The sequence below is a fragment of the Canis lupus genome, chromosome 12, assembly GCF_011100685.1.
Source record: "Canis lupus familiaris isolate Mischka breed German Shepherd chromosome 12, alternate assembly UU_Cfam_GSD_1.0, whole genome shotgun sequence".
NCBI classification, from domain to species: Eukaryota; Metazoa; Chordata; class Mammalia; order Carnivora; family Canidae; genus Canis; species Canis lupus.
The window spans coordinates 19,904,700-19,921,180 of NC_049233.1; the positions used below are offsets into that span (position 1 = coordinate 19,904,700).

Here is a 16,481-nt window from a genome sequence, read left to right on the forward strand (position 1 = left end):
AAATACCAAGGGTAACCACATCTACTTAATCTCTTCTTCACAGTAAAATATTCCCACCTTTGTATTCGCCAGGTCAGGACTTTCATACCCACTGTGCTCTAGACCTACTCTAGATTGTTCACATTTTAACATCATGTGGTCCAGAACTGAACACACACAGTTTGAGCTGACCACTGGGGCTGCGGTCTCCTCTTACCTGAGTCCTCCTTCCCATGACATCTAACATTGTGCTTGTTTTGCAGCCCAATGCTTACATAAAGATGGTTGTAAACTCGGTCTCAGAGCCACAACACCTGAGGATTTCACCATGTTTTATTTGTTCAACTGATTTTCTGAGAAGTATTAGCATGCAGAGGTTAGGCTTGGAAGCGACCAGCTAGGTTTGAATTCTCAAGCAGATATTTACCTTGTGTAGGATGTGACTCTACGTTTTGGTTTCCATGTTTATAAAATGGAGTTATAATCATTGAGTGCCTATTTTACATAGGTGTTGAGGGGTTGGGGTGAAGTGCAGCCTACAAAGTGATTTGCAAAGAATCTGGCACACAGTAAGTGTCCAATAAAGGCTGCTCTTGTTATAGTTTTTGGTGGTAGTGGTGTTGGCGATATTATTGTTGAAATATAAATGTGGGAATTACATGCTGTCTCACTCATAGGGACCTGTTTCCCAAATGCATTTTGGACCTGGAGCCTTTCTTGTAACTACAAATCCATTTAGCTGAGCCATGATCTAGGGGGTAGACAGAGCTAGAGGATAAATACAGCATTCGCTCTGAAGTGTCACTAGTACTCAAAGTTTCAGAAAAGTAATTTAAATTTTAAATTAAAATATAATATTCAGATAAAAATGGAAACATGATTGAAATAGAAATGCAATGTTTACATATTTTTTCAAAACACCTGACTTCAAAGCCACTTGATGCTTGTGTCAGGCCACTTTGGGATTTGCAGCTAGAACGTTCCTTTTGCCATGTGGGTGGGGGCGGGAGTTGTTAGAATAGTTTGAGAAGCTCTCTCTATATATATATTTCCATCAGAAATCACTTATAAATATAACAAGGAGGAAATAAAGTTGGTTTACCACTCCATCACATTCCTTATGAATTGGTACCCAGATAACTACAGACGGTCCTTGAGTTACAATGGTTTGACTTACGATTTTTTTTTACTTTATGATAGTGCAAAAACAATAGGCATTTAGTAGAAACCATACTTCCAATTTTGAATTTGGATCTTTTCCCGGACAGGGATATACAGTACAATCCTCTCTCATGATGCTGGGCAGCTGCAGCTCCCAGTCAGCCACACAATCACAAAAAATAAACAGCTGATACACTTATAAGTCATCCTTTTTCTATATAATCATTCTGTTTTTCATGGTCAGTACAGAAGTCAATAAATTACATGAGACATTCAACACTTTACTATAAAACAGGCTTCCTGCTAGATGACTATGCCGAACTGCAGGCTAATATAAGTGTTCTGAGCATGTTTAAGGTAGGCTAGGCTAAGTTATGATGTCCAGTAGGTTAGGTATTAAATGCATTTTCAACTTATGGTATTCTTAACTTACAATGGGTTTATTAGGTCATAACTCCGTTGTAAGTTGAGGGAGATCTGTACTTCTGTTTCTGAAAACTCACAAACCATTTGATTAGTAATGAATTCTAGAATTTTGTCAGGGATAACAGAAGCTGAGTTGTCTAAATGTCCAGAATTCCCCTTTTTCCCTTTTTAGGCAAAGGAAAAAATAGTTGTCCATCTACTCTATTGTATTCCCCCCCTCCCATGTTCACTACCAGCAAGTAATGATCCTCAATCCTACAAGCAAGTATTTTGTATATACTGTATGTGCATGTATATAAATGATCTAAGACATAGACTTGAACTAAAGGAAAGGCGTGACCAGCTTCCCATACAACCTTTTCTGGTCTTGAGCTTCTACCCTGTTAATGAGCCTTCTTCTGTTCTCTCTAGGCTCTTCATCAGCAAAGTCTAGAGAAAAATGGGTTAAGCCACTCAGCAATCCTCTCATTTGTCGGTGGCAATGCACCATCTTCCCTAATCATGTTCTTTTTGCTCTCATAGAGTTAAAACCATTTTCTGTTAGCTTAGACTTTTTTAAAAGCTTTAGGTCATATTTATTTTTGTATTTGTCCCTGGTTATCTCACTAGAGATTATTTTTCATTGAAAGTCCATCATCAAAATTAGCAGAGATACCATGATATCAAAAATAGAGTAACATTTACAAAATTTCAAAGTTTCCTAAAAAGATACTTTTCCATGTTTTCTTCCACAATAATTCTGAGTTAAGTATAAATATAAATGTAAATATACATGTATATATAGACATACATACATAGATATAGATAATACAGTTGTGCATGCATGCACATTTATGTTTATTTTGAGGGAATGTGGCAAATATTTTTGATATGGATAGTGGCAAAGAGACTTCTTGAACCTGTTTCCTGAGTCCTAATGTATGGCTCTCTCAGTTAGTCTGATCAGAACCAAAAGTAGTAAGCAGGTTATCCTGCATGCACCCTCTAGGATAGGCATCAAAAACACTTGCTGTCTTTATGTCTCCCTCACTTAGCCTTAAATTGCTACTGGTGGTTCTGGAATCTCATTGAATCACACACCTCAGTCGAGGCTCTCATCCCTGACACTGAAGGCACAGCACCATGCCAAGTACACTGTCAGTCAGAGAAGTCTGGGTTCCAGACCTGACACTGCTAAGGCTGGACTGTGTGATTCTGGAAAGATACTTAGTGTGTCTTTAGGACAGAATCTAAACTCCTTACTATGGCCTCCAAGATCTTAAATACCTCCCAGAGCTCATGTAGAGAACTTTCCTTCCTTCTTAGTCTACTCCTGCCCTTCTGGCCTCTGACAGTTTATAAATGTGGTGGGGCCTTGCATTGCTGCCCCCACTGCCTGATTGGCCACAATGACCTCTTCTTCTCAGCTCCACAAAAGATACTCCAGAGAAGCCTTCCTGAGCACATTGTATACAGGAGTCCTCTATTATTTTTTTTATCACATTATAGCTCTTATCACAATATGTGAGCTTGTTTATTCTCTGGCTTCTTCCTCTTCCCTTAAAGGCAGGAATTTTGCCATCTTATTCCTCACTGAGTTACCAGCTCCTGTCACAGTACCTACAACATAGTAGACACTTGATAAATTTTGCATAGATGGGTGGATGAACTGAGTATATTTTTACCAGAGATACACATGTCTACCTTTGTCAAATGACATCAAATCCATAGAGGTAGTGGCTGGCAAAGGATAGGATAGGATAAGGCATTTAATGGAAATGGGTTCCTTGCAAAGATAATGGCAAGTAATTCTTCAGGTTCACAAGCATAATCTTAAGAGGAACTAGGGTAAGCTGTTTGGCATATAATTTTCTTAATACCCCTTGTATAATTATAGTGTATTTACTGTCATTAAATTAGTACATGTTCACTGAAAAAAAAACATTAAAATGCAATGAATAAATGTAATACGCCAATCACCTAGGGTAGGCACTCAACCCTTAAGAATACATCCTTTGAGTCCTGTTTCTAATTACCTGTTATATGTGTATACAAACATATGTACTATATACACCATTAAGATTAAATCTATACACTCTTTTATGATCTGTCCCTTTTACTTCCCAACATACTGTAAGCATTTCCTGCTTCAGTAAAATATTCTACATCATGATTTTTAAAGGTTTCCTAATACATTAGTATTTGGATTCATCCTTTATTACTAAAGACTTCATTTCAAATTTTTTTTGTTATTATACTGAAAACTTCCAAAAATGTAGTTTTCCATAAATATTACATATTTCTAACTGCTTTCTTGAAATCCTAGAAGTGAATTACTAGAACACAGGGAAGGGAGAATTAGAGGTTTATTTGTGCATATTGCTAAATGATATAAATAAGAAGGGTGTAACTTTTAACAGGGTCTGAGGCTATTCCCTCAATGACTTCCTGAGTAGAGAACAACATAGAACTTCAAAGAAGAGTTGTGGGAATTTTGTGAAGTCTTCAAATTCAATAGAACCAGAACCTGACATGTGCTTTTTGGTATCCAGCATTTGTGAGTTCTGAAACCCACGCCTGCCTGAGTACAACCTCCAGTATCTCGTTTCCTGTATGACCTAAACAGGGTACTTCACACCTTCTAGAAGGCAATTGGCCAAAGAGGTTCCTTCTCTTCCAACGGCTAAACACAAACCTCTCTCTGGTGATGAATTCATACTAAAACACAGGCTGCCTTGGGACATCAAAAAGTAAGACTGCCATGAAAAGTGCTGGTTAGCTCTTTCATTCTGGGTAATTAGCCATGTTTAGTTTTAATTTTGAATGGAAAGATAGGCCTTCATTAAACAATCAGATGTGGCCACTCAATCTAGATAAGAAAAAAAAAGTGCAGGGCAACATTTTGCTCTGAAATATCACACTGCATGGGAAAAGAACTGCTAGTAGAAATTAAGGCTGCCCTGAGTCAACAACATGATCACACTTTTTCCTTAAATAGGTTTAGAAAAGAGGCTTTTACCTGGAAAGTGGTGCTATTTATTTGTCAAGTTCAAAAAACTTTTATAAGCTTATGACTTCTAAATCCTAGATCTACTACTGTAGAGTACTTCTGCCTGCCCATCCCCCCTTCTTTTGAATAAACATTGTGCAATCTGCTGGATTTCTCTATGACTTTTTTTCATACTTGTGAATCTGTTTGGAAAGAAAAGAAAAAAGAAAGGGGAAAAGAGCCTTCTGTTTTTCATAATGTCTAATCTTTTTCCCCATTGGCATTCACCAGATGTTGCTTTGGATCGGAAGATAAATATTAAAATCTAAGCAAGAACAAAGCGAGCTGTTTACTGGGCAGATTTTTCAGATGTTCTCTCAAACACTTGAAAAGACAGGAGATGCTTTGATATGCAGGCTGGCTGGAATCCACCAAGGAATGGTCCCTCTAACAAGAGTGGTAGGCCCTGGGGGCCACATCTACCCAGCCTGCAGTTTCTGATGGTTCCATCTGTTAGTTGGCCATGCATTTGTGGGGAAGGCCAGGAAGGTAAAGGACAGAGTTACCTGATGAAGAGGCCTGAGAACCATGGAAACGTTGACTCTGTCCAATGATCTGGTGCAAAGAGGCATTGGGGACTTTCTTCACAAATGTAGAGATAAGGCCATGATTGGGGCAGTGTCTCTGTCCCCACAGTGACAGTCAAATCACACTGCACATAGGTGCTGCTAGAAGCCTCACAGCTCTCCTCCGAGTGCTTCAGGCCACACAGGAAAGCCAAGGACACTGCAGGAAACACTCACCATTAGGTTAGGTGGTGACCACAGAAAGAACTGAAGGCCTCATACCATTACATAAATGCATTTTCATGTGTTGCTCCTTGACCAATAGGGAAATAAAGTTACCAGTTTACTTTTCTTAAAAACGCATTATGTGTACAAAACACACACATGGAACATAAGTAACATTTTTGTAAATATGAATCATCATAATAAGAAAAACTCATATGAATCTATAAGCCAACATAAGGTCTAAAACAATTGTGATTTTCTCAAATCTATGTCTCTTTGTCAAGCCCATCATCTTACATCTCATCTTCAGAAGCAACCACTTACATTTCCTAAATCACTTTCTCACATGAGTTAGTATTCTTAAAGGAAAGACTGTTGGATTTCACTTGTTTTTGAATATTATACAATAGACTACATGACATTTTTGGACTGCTCCTTTCCACTCAATATTACATTTTGAAGATTTACCAAGTTTCAAATTATCACATAAAACTTGATAATACATTTTCATTGCTGTTCAATACTGCATTGTGTGAAATTACTGCAGTATATTTATCTATTCTCTTACCAATAGACTTTTGGCTATTTCCCAGGTTTTGCTACTACAAACATATACTCAATTTCCTCTAGGGCCTCTAGGGTATATGCCTTAAAGAAAATTGCTTGTTCATAGGGTAGGCACAAATTCAACTTCACAAGATAGTGTCATATTTTTTTCAAAGTGCTTGTGCCATTTTACATCCCTACCAGCTATATTAATGGGTTTCCAATACTCTACATAACTTGTCAGCACTTGGGATTATCACACTCTTAATTTTGGTCAGTCCAGGACAAATAAAATGGCATCTCATTGCAACCTTACTTTGGATTTGCATTATTATTTCTTAGGTCAAACAATTTTTTATATGTTTAGTAAAAATTTTTTATATGTTTATTTCTTCTTCTGTGAAATTCCTCTTTCTGTCATTGCTCTTTTTTATATTGGAATATTTGTCTTTTTCTTATTGATTTGTGCTCTTTATATATTTTGGGTACTAACCCTAGAAGGTTATATGGTTACTCATATCCTCTCCAGGTTCTTAGCTAGTCTTTTCATTTTCTGGATGGGATCTCTTGATTAATGGAAGTCCTTGATTTTTACACAATTTTGACTACTAATATTGTATGAAGAAGAAAAGCAATAATTTGAAGCCCTATGACCCTTAGGCCATTTCTTTCTCATTCACGAGACACAATGTAAAAGGCATCAACAAGGTAGACTGGCAATAACCTTTAACAAGAAGATCAACAAGTCTCTACATGAGATGGTCTGGGAGCAGCTCTGTTTGAAAACCGTACTAAAGGGATCCCTGGGTGGCGCAGCGGTTTGGCGCCTGCCTTTGGCCCAGGGCGCGATCCTGGAGACCCGGGATCGAATCCCACGTCGGGCTCCCGGTGCATGGAGCCTGCTTCTCCCTCTGCCTATGTCTCTGCCTCTCTCTCTCTCTCTCTCTCTCTCTGTGACTATCATAAATTAAAAAAAAAAAAAAAAGAAAAGAAAAGAAAACCGTACTAAAGGAAAAAAGGAAAAAAAAAAAAAAAGAAAATCTCTTCAGTCTTCTACCTCTGCAGCTAACCTGTCAAAACAAATATGCAACAAAAATTACCAAGGACTGTGGGCTTGAATCCAAGCTGCCCTACCTATGTCAGAGTGCTGTGTGCAGCAAGGGGTACATGAGATAAGCACATGTGAGGTTTACAGTTGTTCAATCACACACAAATATTATTATTGTTGCTGGTACATTCCAAAGCATGTGACACATAGTAGGTTCTCTGTGAATGTGTTCAGAATAAATTACAGCAGGACTGTAGGAATTACAGCAATGACAGTAGGACTCTTATGTGTAAAAACCTAAGAACTTTCCAGTTAGTAAGGCTTCAGGCAAATATAGGCTCAACACCTATAAAATAATGAACTCATTACAGGTGATGAAGTGGATGCAAACTGACAAGGTGGACTATGAAAAGGGCCCAGGGCTGGGGATCAGAATCCATGATTCTACCACAAAATATAACTGTATGACTTTAATCACTTTAGCTTTTCATGCCTCATGGAAAAATTAAAGTTTCCATGAAGAAGTCATGCCATATAATTCAAGGTATAAATTCAAGAAACATGAACATCAAAGATTTTGCTGATTTAAAAAAATACAAAATATTAGTTCCTGTGAATAAGATGTTTGAGCAACCCATCATAGGAAAAAGTAAAGTTCTTCTTTTGTTAAAAGCGTTAACTAAGAGAAACGTAAATACAGAAGACACCAGAGCAGCAAAAGCACATCCTCAGAGCTCCACCTTTACTGTCTCTGCCCCACTGATGAAAGAAAACACATGAGCTCCGTGGCGTGGGAACAAGAAAACAATCATTAGGGAAATTGGAGTTCTAGGCCATCATCTACAACCTGGAATGAGAAACATCACTGTCTTTAGAGTGCAAAATCACACTAAGGAATAAAACTCAGAACATGGGTCAGAATTCAAAGTGACCTTAGTAAATTAGAGAAATTACAGAAATAAACAAAAAAAAAAAATGAAAATAGTAAGGCAGCAAACCACAGGAAAAAAAAAAAAAAAGGAAAACTCATGTAAATATCAAATGAGGAATGTCCAGCTGTACACAAGCATGGAAAGAAAGAAAGAAAGAAAGAAAAAAAAAACACCTTGGAACAATCGTAGGTAACAGCAAGATTAAAAACCAGCAAGACAGTGATGCAATTGTAAAAACAAATACGGTGCCAGCTTCTATGCAGGCAATCTTCTGATGCTACCCAATAGGGCCAGAACTGTCTTACAAAGAGGAGCTACCTAGTTTGAGACTTAAAATTAGGGGAAAAAAGGTTGGAATTCAGAGAAGGCTCAGAAAAGAAATGCCAAAATATTTACTTGTTGGAAAGTTTCTGATTCATTAGGTCACCTCAATATTTGCATTTCTACCAAACTCCTAGGTGCTACTGCTGCCTGCTCCAGCAACAACATTAGTATGATATTCTCAGGAAGCCTGGGCGGCTCAGTCAGTTGAGCCTCCAACTCTTGGTTTCCACTCAGGTCATTATCTTCGGGTCCTGGGATCAAGCCCCACATCGGGGTCCAGGCTCAGCGTGGAGTCTGCTTGAGAATTTCTCTCCCTCTCCTTCTGCCCCCCCCCCAAATAAAGAAACAATTCTTAAAAATAATATGATATTCTCAATAATAATGTAATTCTTAGTAATAATAGTAAGAACCTTGTGTTAGAAGGACCAAGATTATTCTGCATTCTGAAGGCCTGATTAAGTTTGAAAAAAGGTGTGCAGGGGAGCATCGGTTAAGTGAAAGGATGGATTGCTCTGACAATGGCAACTGAGAAACACGGCTAACGGCTAACGGTAGGTTGCTGCTCTGAAATAGTCCTCTTAAAAAAAAAACCTTTTAAAAAATAAGATTTTTAAATCTTATTTACCTTGGTAAATATGCAATCCTATATGAAGTAGGGGAATTATTAGCAGTTTCTAACCATTTGTGAGACATACTCTGTTTGATCATTTGATGTTCATTGTAGACTTACTCTCCGGGAAAAAAAAAAAATACACAAACTTATACTCAAAACGTTTTATCCAACTCAGGATATTGATAGAATCCTTGAATACCATCCTGGATCTTAAGTAAGAAATCAATAGAGTTGACTTTCATAAGTTCCTCTCTATTTTTAGATACTGTAATTAAAAGTCTTTAAAAAGATTTTTTTCTTTTTTTATGAAAGGAAAATAAGTCCAATTATCCATTTCCCAAGAGCAAATGAGCTGCTCTTGCACAATCAGTCGGTGTTTGGTGACACCTAGTGGCAAAAGCTAGAGTTACAGCTTCCAACTTCTGTTTTCCTTTTTTAAAAATCAAGGAATTTTGAAAAGTCCTTTTCTAAAATTAAATCAAATCTTTTAAAATATACCAATGTCTCTTCTTCTTCTTCTTATCAAATTTCTAATATCACAATTTACCTGGCCCAGAAACCTCTGTGATTTTTATTTTGTACTTCTAATCAAAACCGTGTCTTGACAGTTTCAACACCAAGAAGTTTTAGAAAGTTAATTAAGCTGTGTATGTGTGAAAGTCTTTTAAAAAGACTGTAGCCCTATTTGTTAAATATCAGAACCTAGAAATATGGAATCTTGGTTTTCTGTTTCCACAATTTCCCAATTCATTATTCTTTTATCAAGCATTAATTTTGCACGTACACTGTGCCAGCATTGGTCTATGCACAGGAGGTAGAGCAGAGGAGCCAACAGGTAATGCCTTAAAATTAAATCTTCCATTATATCTTAAGTGTCCATCATGGAATCTTTGGTGGAATACACCTCTCTTCCATAATGCTTTGCTTATATATATGATGCTAATAGGAAACTCCATTTCTAGTTTGTATTTTAAACAAGGATCATCACTCCTCCTCCTCTCTCTCTCTCCATCCCCTTCCTTCTCCTCCTCCCCCATCTTGTTTAAGACAATCTCTTGCAAACTGCCATCACTAATTACCCACCACGGGATTTTTGTCCAAGTTCAAATAAAATGATGTTTTGATCATTTTGTAAATCCTTCACCCACATTCAACTTGCAGACACACAAGTTAGGAATATAATTTAAAGCACTAAAGGGACACCTGGGTGGCTCAGCCGTTGAGGGTCTGTCTTCAATTCAGGGCATGGTCCTGGGGTCCCAGAATCAAGTCCCGCATTGGGCTCCCTGCATGGAGCCTGCTTCTCCTTCTGCCTATGTCTCTGCCTCTCTCTCTCTCTCTCTCTCTCTCTCTCTCTCTCTCTCTCTGTCTCTCACAAATAAATAAATAAATAAATAAAATCTTTTTTTTTTTTAATAAAGCACTATTCTGAAAGCATGTGTACAAATGGTTCCTAAGCACACAGATACGAAATCTATGACTATGCAAACAAGTGAATCACCTGGCTAAGCTGGTCCTATAGTGATAACAGCAATTTCTTCTCTGACTTTTTTTCTGAAGCTCAGTGAGAAATTATCCAGGGTTTTAAAGCCCCATCACGGGACTATCAAAGCTTTGTACCTTTCTCTCTAACAAAGCCACAGCTTCCTGTACCATGATTTACATGATGGCTGTGAAGCTTAAAACAGTGAGAGATCATAGCGTTCTATTGAGTAAACACCTGGGCATTACAGAATAAGAGGATGGTGTTGGTGTCAGCTCTTTCACCTACAATAAGAATTCCAGAACTGGGTGCACCAGGCAAATGTGCAAGAGATATCCAGCTTGTTGATCCCATCCCTTCACTAGTATCTCCAATAAGCAGATGTTTTCAGCAATCCCACCTCAGAACAAGACCAAGAAATTGCTTTCCCCATGATGTCTAAGGTTGTCACTGAAACTAAAATTCAGAACACACAATTACTTTCTCCATCATTGTATGACAACAATCAAGAACACAGGTGATAAATTTTCCATTGCCATTAATATGACTAAAGTTACTATGAAAAACATTCTAATAGGCAATCCCATCTAATATATTAGATGGAGGACACAGAAATCCTCTTCCCAGGAACACATAGAAAAATTAAGGTCTTTACAGCATTGATTACAAAAATGTGAGTTAACCAAAGAATACCATTTTTATATACACTCTTAAAAAATATGTGGCATTTGTACAGACCATTCAGTGGCAGAACCAAGCAACTGAAGGCTGACACCGTAGCATTAGCCAAGACTTGGCAGGGAGCGCCACACACGGCAGCTGACACGTTCCCTGGAGAAAATCCTGCTCCAAACACATGCACAAGCCTTCCACCCAGGCAGCCTTCAAAACAAAATACAAGTTCATGATTATAGACACAAATCTCTCTTTCTTTACTTAATTCAAAATTCAGATCCACACTTTCTTGCTGCCCATCATTCTTTTCATGCCCTCTAGAATCCACACAATGGCTTTAGGTCCCGAATATCCTTAGTGTCTTCCCACTAAGTTCCAGCCTCCAGAGCCTAGAGTCCTTGTTCTGTCAGATTCCAACTGTAGTCAACAATCTATTAAAATGTAATAGCATTTATATAGAAAAATAATGCTTATTTATCGTTCTTAAATTATTTATACCAAAAACTATACAGTGAAAGTAAATTTCCATTAAACCACCTAGCTACTCCCCAGAGGTAGCCACGTTTGGTTTCTTGTGAATGCTTCCAGAATTTTTAAGCGTATATATTTTTCTACAAAGAAATCTTTCTAGGGGCACCTGGGTGGCTCAGTCGGGTTAAGTGTCTGACTCTTGATCTCCAGTTAGATCTTGAGTTCGAGCTCCACATTGGGCTCCATGCTGGGCATGGAACTATTTTTTAAAAATTCTTTCTACACAGATTCTTCTTGTTTCTTCTATACATATTCAACTTGTTTTTTTTTAATTAAAGATACAGCATATACAATTTTCCAAGTATGCATACATGTATGTATGCTACTTAGAATTCCATTATGATTATGCCACAATTTATTTAGTAATTTTTTTACTAAATGATACTTTCCTTATTTCTCCTCTCTTGCTATTATTAATGGTGCCGATGAACTAACTGTACATTTATTGGCATAAAACTGTTGCAAACTGTTAGAAGTGAGATTTCTAGGTCAGAGGAAAAGTAAGGTTTTAGATTTGATGGATATTGCCAAATATCTCTCTAAAATAATGTTGCACCAGTTTACACTCCTACCAGCTCCACATGACAGCACCCATCTCTGATGGGTAAAAGTATAATAATTCTAAACAAACATGTTTTGCTTCAGTCTAAGAATCAATAAAGGTAAATATCACCTGGACTCTCAGACATGTGGCAACCTCTAGTCCACACTGAGATAGAGTTCCAGTATCTACTGCCTTCAGGTCAAGTCCAGATGGTGCTCACAGCCACCTGACAAGCCTCGGGATACCACTTTGCTTGGGGTGCATTTCGTAGCCCTGCTCTCTCATCATAAAAATCATGGAATCTTAGAAGAAAGAGGAACTAGTGAGCATCCAGCCCAAACCCCTTTGTCCTTAGAAAAAGTACCCAGCTCAATTGCTAACAGACCAGGACCCAAATCCCAGGCCTTAGAGCATTCCACCCAGCCAAGACCAGACAAATTTGTTCTAAGAATTGGCTTGGCTAGCACTTCATCAGTGTAGGATTCAGCTCTCATAATTTCCTCTGTACCTTCTGCGTCACAATCAAATTTGAGCTATCTCAAGTGTAGTAAGGCTTTACTGAACAGAAACTGAAACCATCACTGGAAGAAAAGGCAAGGCAAATTTCAGTGTATATATATATATAAAGAGAACAAAGTTCAACCAGTGCAATCATACTAACTGGCCTACAATTGCTAGAATGTGAATTCATCTGTGAAATATTCCAAAGCAATAAAAATGATATTTAATAAACTTAAAATAATTCAAATTGACATATAGGTCTAAAAATAGGTGAAGGCATCTATGTACTACTCATTTGATTAAATTATGAGCTCTTAGAGATGAAATTGAAGACACAAATTAAATTGGGTTTAGGAATCAATTTAAAATAAAATCACACTTACAGAATCTGCACAAATTCCTTGATAAAAAAACAAAGCCTCCTACAGGGTGCATGACAAAGGCAAGATTGAGGAGAAAATGGGGACTATAAGATTCCAATTAGGCTTCTCTTTCCATTTGTCTTTTAGACTGTGGTTGATTTTCTATCTTTTAGAGTTGTAGCTATTAATTCACTTACATAGGAAAAAGAGGCCTGCCTTATTTGCTTGACTTACCAAAGTTCTCAGTCACTCCCTGAAATAGTGGCTGTTGATGTGAACACCAGAACAGATGAGGCCCACCCCCTCATGCGGTCATACCCTCTGACTGGGTACTCCCCAGCAGGAAGGGATGAAACCACACACTGGAGTACCGTGTGGTTGCCAGAGATACCCACACAGGGTGACATCCCAATAAAAATGTCAACGTTCTCAGCTCCTGAGACCTGAGCCACTGCAAAGGTTAGGACGTCATCAGTCTGAGAAATAGAGAGTAATCGTGGAGTGAAGGCACTGCTGTAACCAATGACTCCCATCTGGTATGAAAGTCCATCTACTTCGATGACCAGGCCAACAGAGCCATTCCCTGCAGGAACAATGCACTGAATGAGCTCGGTGCTGATGCTCACTGTCAGGCAGGCCTGCTGGCCAACATAGACCAGTGTGCTGTTCTTTCCTCTCAGAGCTGTGCCCTCCACGGTCAAGAGGCTTCCACCATGTATGCTGAAATTCTTGGGGAAATAATGAAACACTTGAGGTAAAATGTAGAAGTGTCTGGAAACATTACCAAAACAAGCATATCCATTTCTTGCATGAAAAACTGATACGTAGTGGAGTCCTGGGGTCAAGTCACTTATCCAGCAGATCACATAGCTTGCATTAAAGAAAGTTACAATGCAGGGAAGGTGATCATCTACAAACACCATTGGCTCAACTGCTGTGATGCCTAACTTCCGACCCCTAATCAGCACCATGGTCAGAGACCCACTGATATTGGTGGTCAAGGAGTCCACAATGGGAGTTGTCTCTTCCTGCAAGAAAAGAGTGCAATTCCCCTGACACTCACTGGGTAGCCCATTGACTATGACTGTGACGTTCAGAGTGAAGGAAACATCAGGGAAGGAGTCATTCACCTTATTAATCTGGCAGAGGATTGTCTGGTGCCCCAAGCTCAAAATCACACAAGTAAATGGACCCAAAAGGTCAACTTGAACTGACCTCTTCCTAGAGCTGAGAGCCAACCCCCTCACTGTGAGTACAGTCCCGCCACAAGCAGACCCATGTGTCGGTGAGATGGCCATTATCCAAGGTGTTATCACATATTGTTGGGGCACTGCAGACATGTTAGCAAATCCCATCTGCTTCTGACGTACTTGGAGAGGATAGAAGCCTGCCTCCAAACTGTGGAGAGGAAAGGAGCACCCAGAGAGGCTCACGTTGTTCCTTAAAGTCTGTGTCTCGAGATCACAGTGTGAGACCCCCAGAAGGATCACTGAGTTGGAGAGGTTATTTCCTTCCACATAGAACCTCAGGCTGTTGTTTATAATTTCTCCTCTCATGGCAGTGACCACTGGTGTCATTGCTGCTTCATACAGGAAGGTGAAACTCAGGTTCAGTAAGGGTTCTCTGGCAAAGGACACATTGCCAGCCCAGATCTCCATGGGGACTGGGATAGCAGGAATGTTGGAATCAGGTAGCAAGGCAGCAGGCGGGGTCTCACACCAGATGACTGTCTCCGTTGAGTTCAGGATGTCACAGGACCGATTACCCACAAACACCCAAACCAAAGTGGGGTCCCTGATGAACCCTATTCCTGAGATGCTGAGGATGGTTCCACCTAAAGCATGAACATCAAAAACAAAATTTAAAAGTGAATATTCAGAACTATGAACTCACAGCACCTGCACAAACCCCAGTGCAATTTAAGTGGATGGTGGGGTGTTAGCAAAACTTCAGTGACTTCACCTCACCCCATCAGTGTTCCATTTGTGATCATTTTGGCAGGATTTAGATGAGCTGAAATTCACAGAATAGTAAAACAATATAAATTGTTATATAGGAAAGGATGTTTATAATATTTAAGACAAAATTTTCAAGTATATTTATAGATCCTAGAATCCACTCTTGTCAATTTATACGTTAAGGAAAAATCTAATTTCTTGAAGTATTCTTGTCACTGCTATGTTATCTGGCATGTTAAGTCTGTAATGACGTTCTATATAATCATGTAAAGATAGTATAATGTCTACATTAGTGGAAAATCAAATTCCTTAGTCTTCTTGTCATTTGCCATATGATCTCACATATTATTCCATATTATTATATATGTTATGATGTAGAGTATATATAGATTTTTCTGTATATATTCAACTTATGTGCTGATAAAAATCCAATTTTTTGAAGTCTTATACTTATCTTTTATATTATTCTATGTGATATTCCAATAGTCTATATATTATATAGGCATATGTCTGTGTGTGTATGTATGTGTGTGTGTATATGTTGAGATATATCAAGAGCCACTGAAATATTAAAATACGCTTGTGATCCTGCTAGTATATTCCTAGATTTTGTCTCTCTAATTGAGGGACAAGCAAGCCCTGTCTTCAGGATAGGGGTTGGTCATATCATGACCAAACCTGTGGTATAGGCAGGCAGCTTTTTTTTTTTTAATTGGAGTTCAATTTTAGACAGGCAGCTTTAAAAAGGATTTTCCTATACTCAAAAAAAGATAAAGCACTACTGCATGCACTGTCACAATGATGATTCACATGCAGATATATAGCTTTCAATTTTTTTTTCTAAAAATGCATAGTTTTTCAGATTTTTTTGGCTTATCCTTACATCTGCCATATCACCATTTGTGTTTCTAACTCCTTCTGGGTCCTTCATCTGCACCCCTAGAGGAAAATGAAGACACCAGATTCATTCCTCCTCCCCTTGCACATCCAGGATCTAAAAGGATAAAATAAGGTTCTCTTCTCTTATTTTTCTAATATCCTCTAGAGACGTGTTACCCATTGGATGTTTCAGCCTCTTTTCATTGGAAAAACAAAACCAGGCATATCTTCTTGTCATACCAATTTTTCAATTTCCTGAGCTCACGGAGCTAACAAATCAGCGGTTTCTACACCCTTCAAAGTACACCAGTCAATTCCCAGAGCACAAGGAAGGTTCCTCTCCCTGTTGCCCCATCTCTGGTCTCACTGACTCAAATCCAGGAGCAAAACCTGAATATCCAGTGAGTAGATCTGCTGAATAAGTGATATGAGAGCCACTCACCCAGAAGGGACCCACAGCAAGGTTCAATGCTGAAAACTTCTGTGATATACTGGATATGAAGATCAACCCTGTAGAGAATGGGAAGATTGTTATAAAATAACTGAGTTAGAAAGAGAGGAATGGAGGTGCAAGACAAAGAGACATGTATTTGGGAGAGAACAGACCCAGAGAGCAGTGATGGAAAGCAAATGTGAATGGCACTGCTTCACAGGAAAGAAAGGACATGGTGGAGGAAAGTGTTGTGTGGGGCACTTTCCTGGGCTGGTATCTGGTGGTGGCATCAGCCCCATACAGTTTAGCTAACTTCCTGGTTGAGAA

The 16,481-nt window shown here is 38.6% G+C and overlaps 1 protein-coding gene across 1 annotated transcript in view; it reads right to left on the minus strand.

The window, feature by feature from the left end:
- Positions 1-16,481, minus strand: part of PKHD1 (PKHD1 ciliary IPT domain containing fibrocystin/polyductin) — a 469,885-nt gene that overhangs the window by 374,295 nt on the left and 79,109 nt on the right. The window contains 5 exon segments of the mRNA XM_038554300.1: positions 5,101-5,320; positions 11,010-11,153; positions 13,119-13,137; positions 13,139-14,718; positions 16,164-16,231. Of these exon segments, the coding sequence (XP_038410228.1) occupies positions 5,101-5,320; positions 11,010-11,153; positions 13,119-13,137; positions 13,139-14,718; positions 16,164-16,231 (2,031 nt within the window).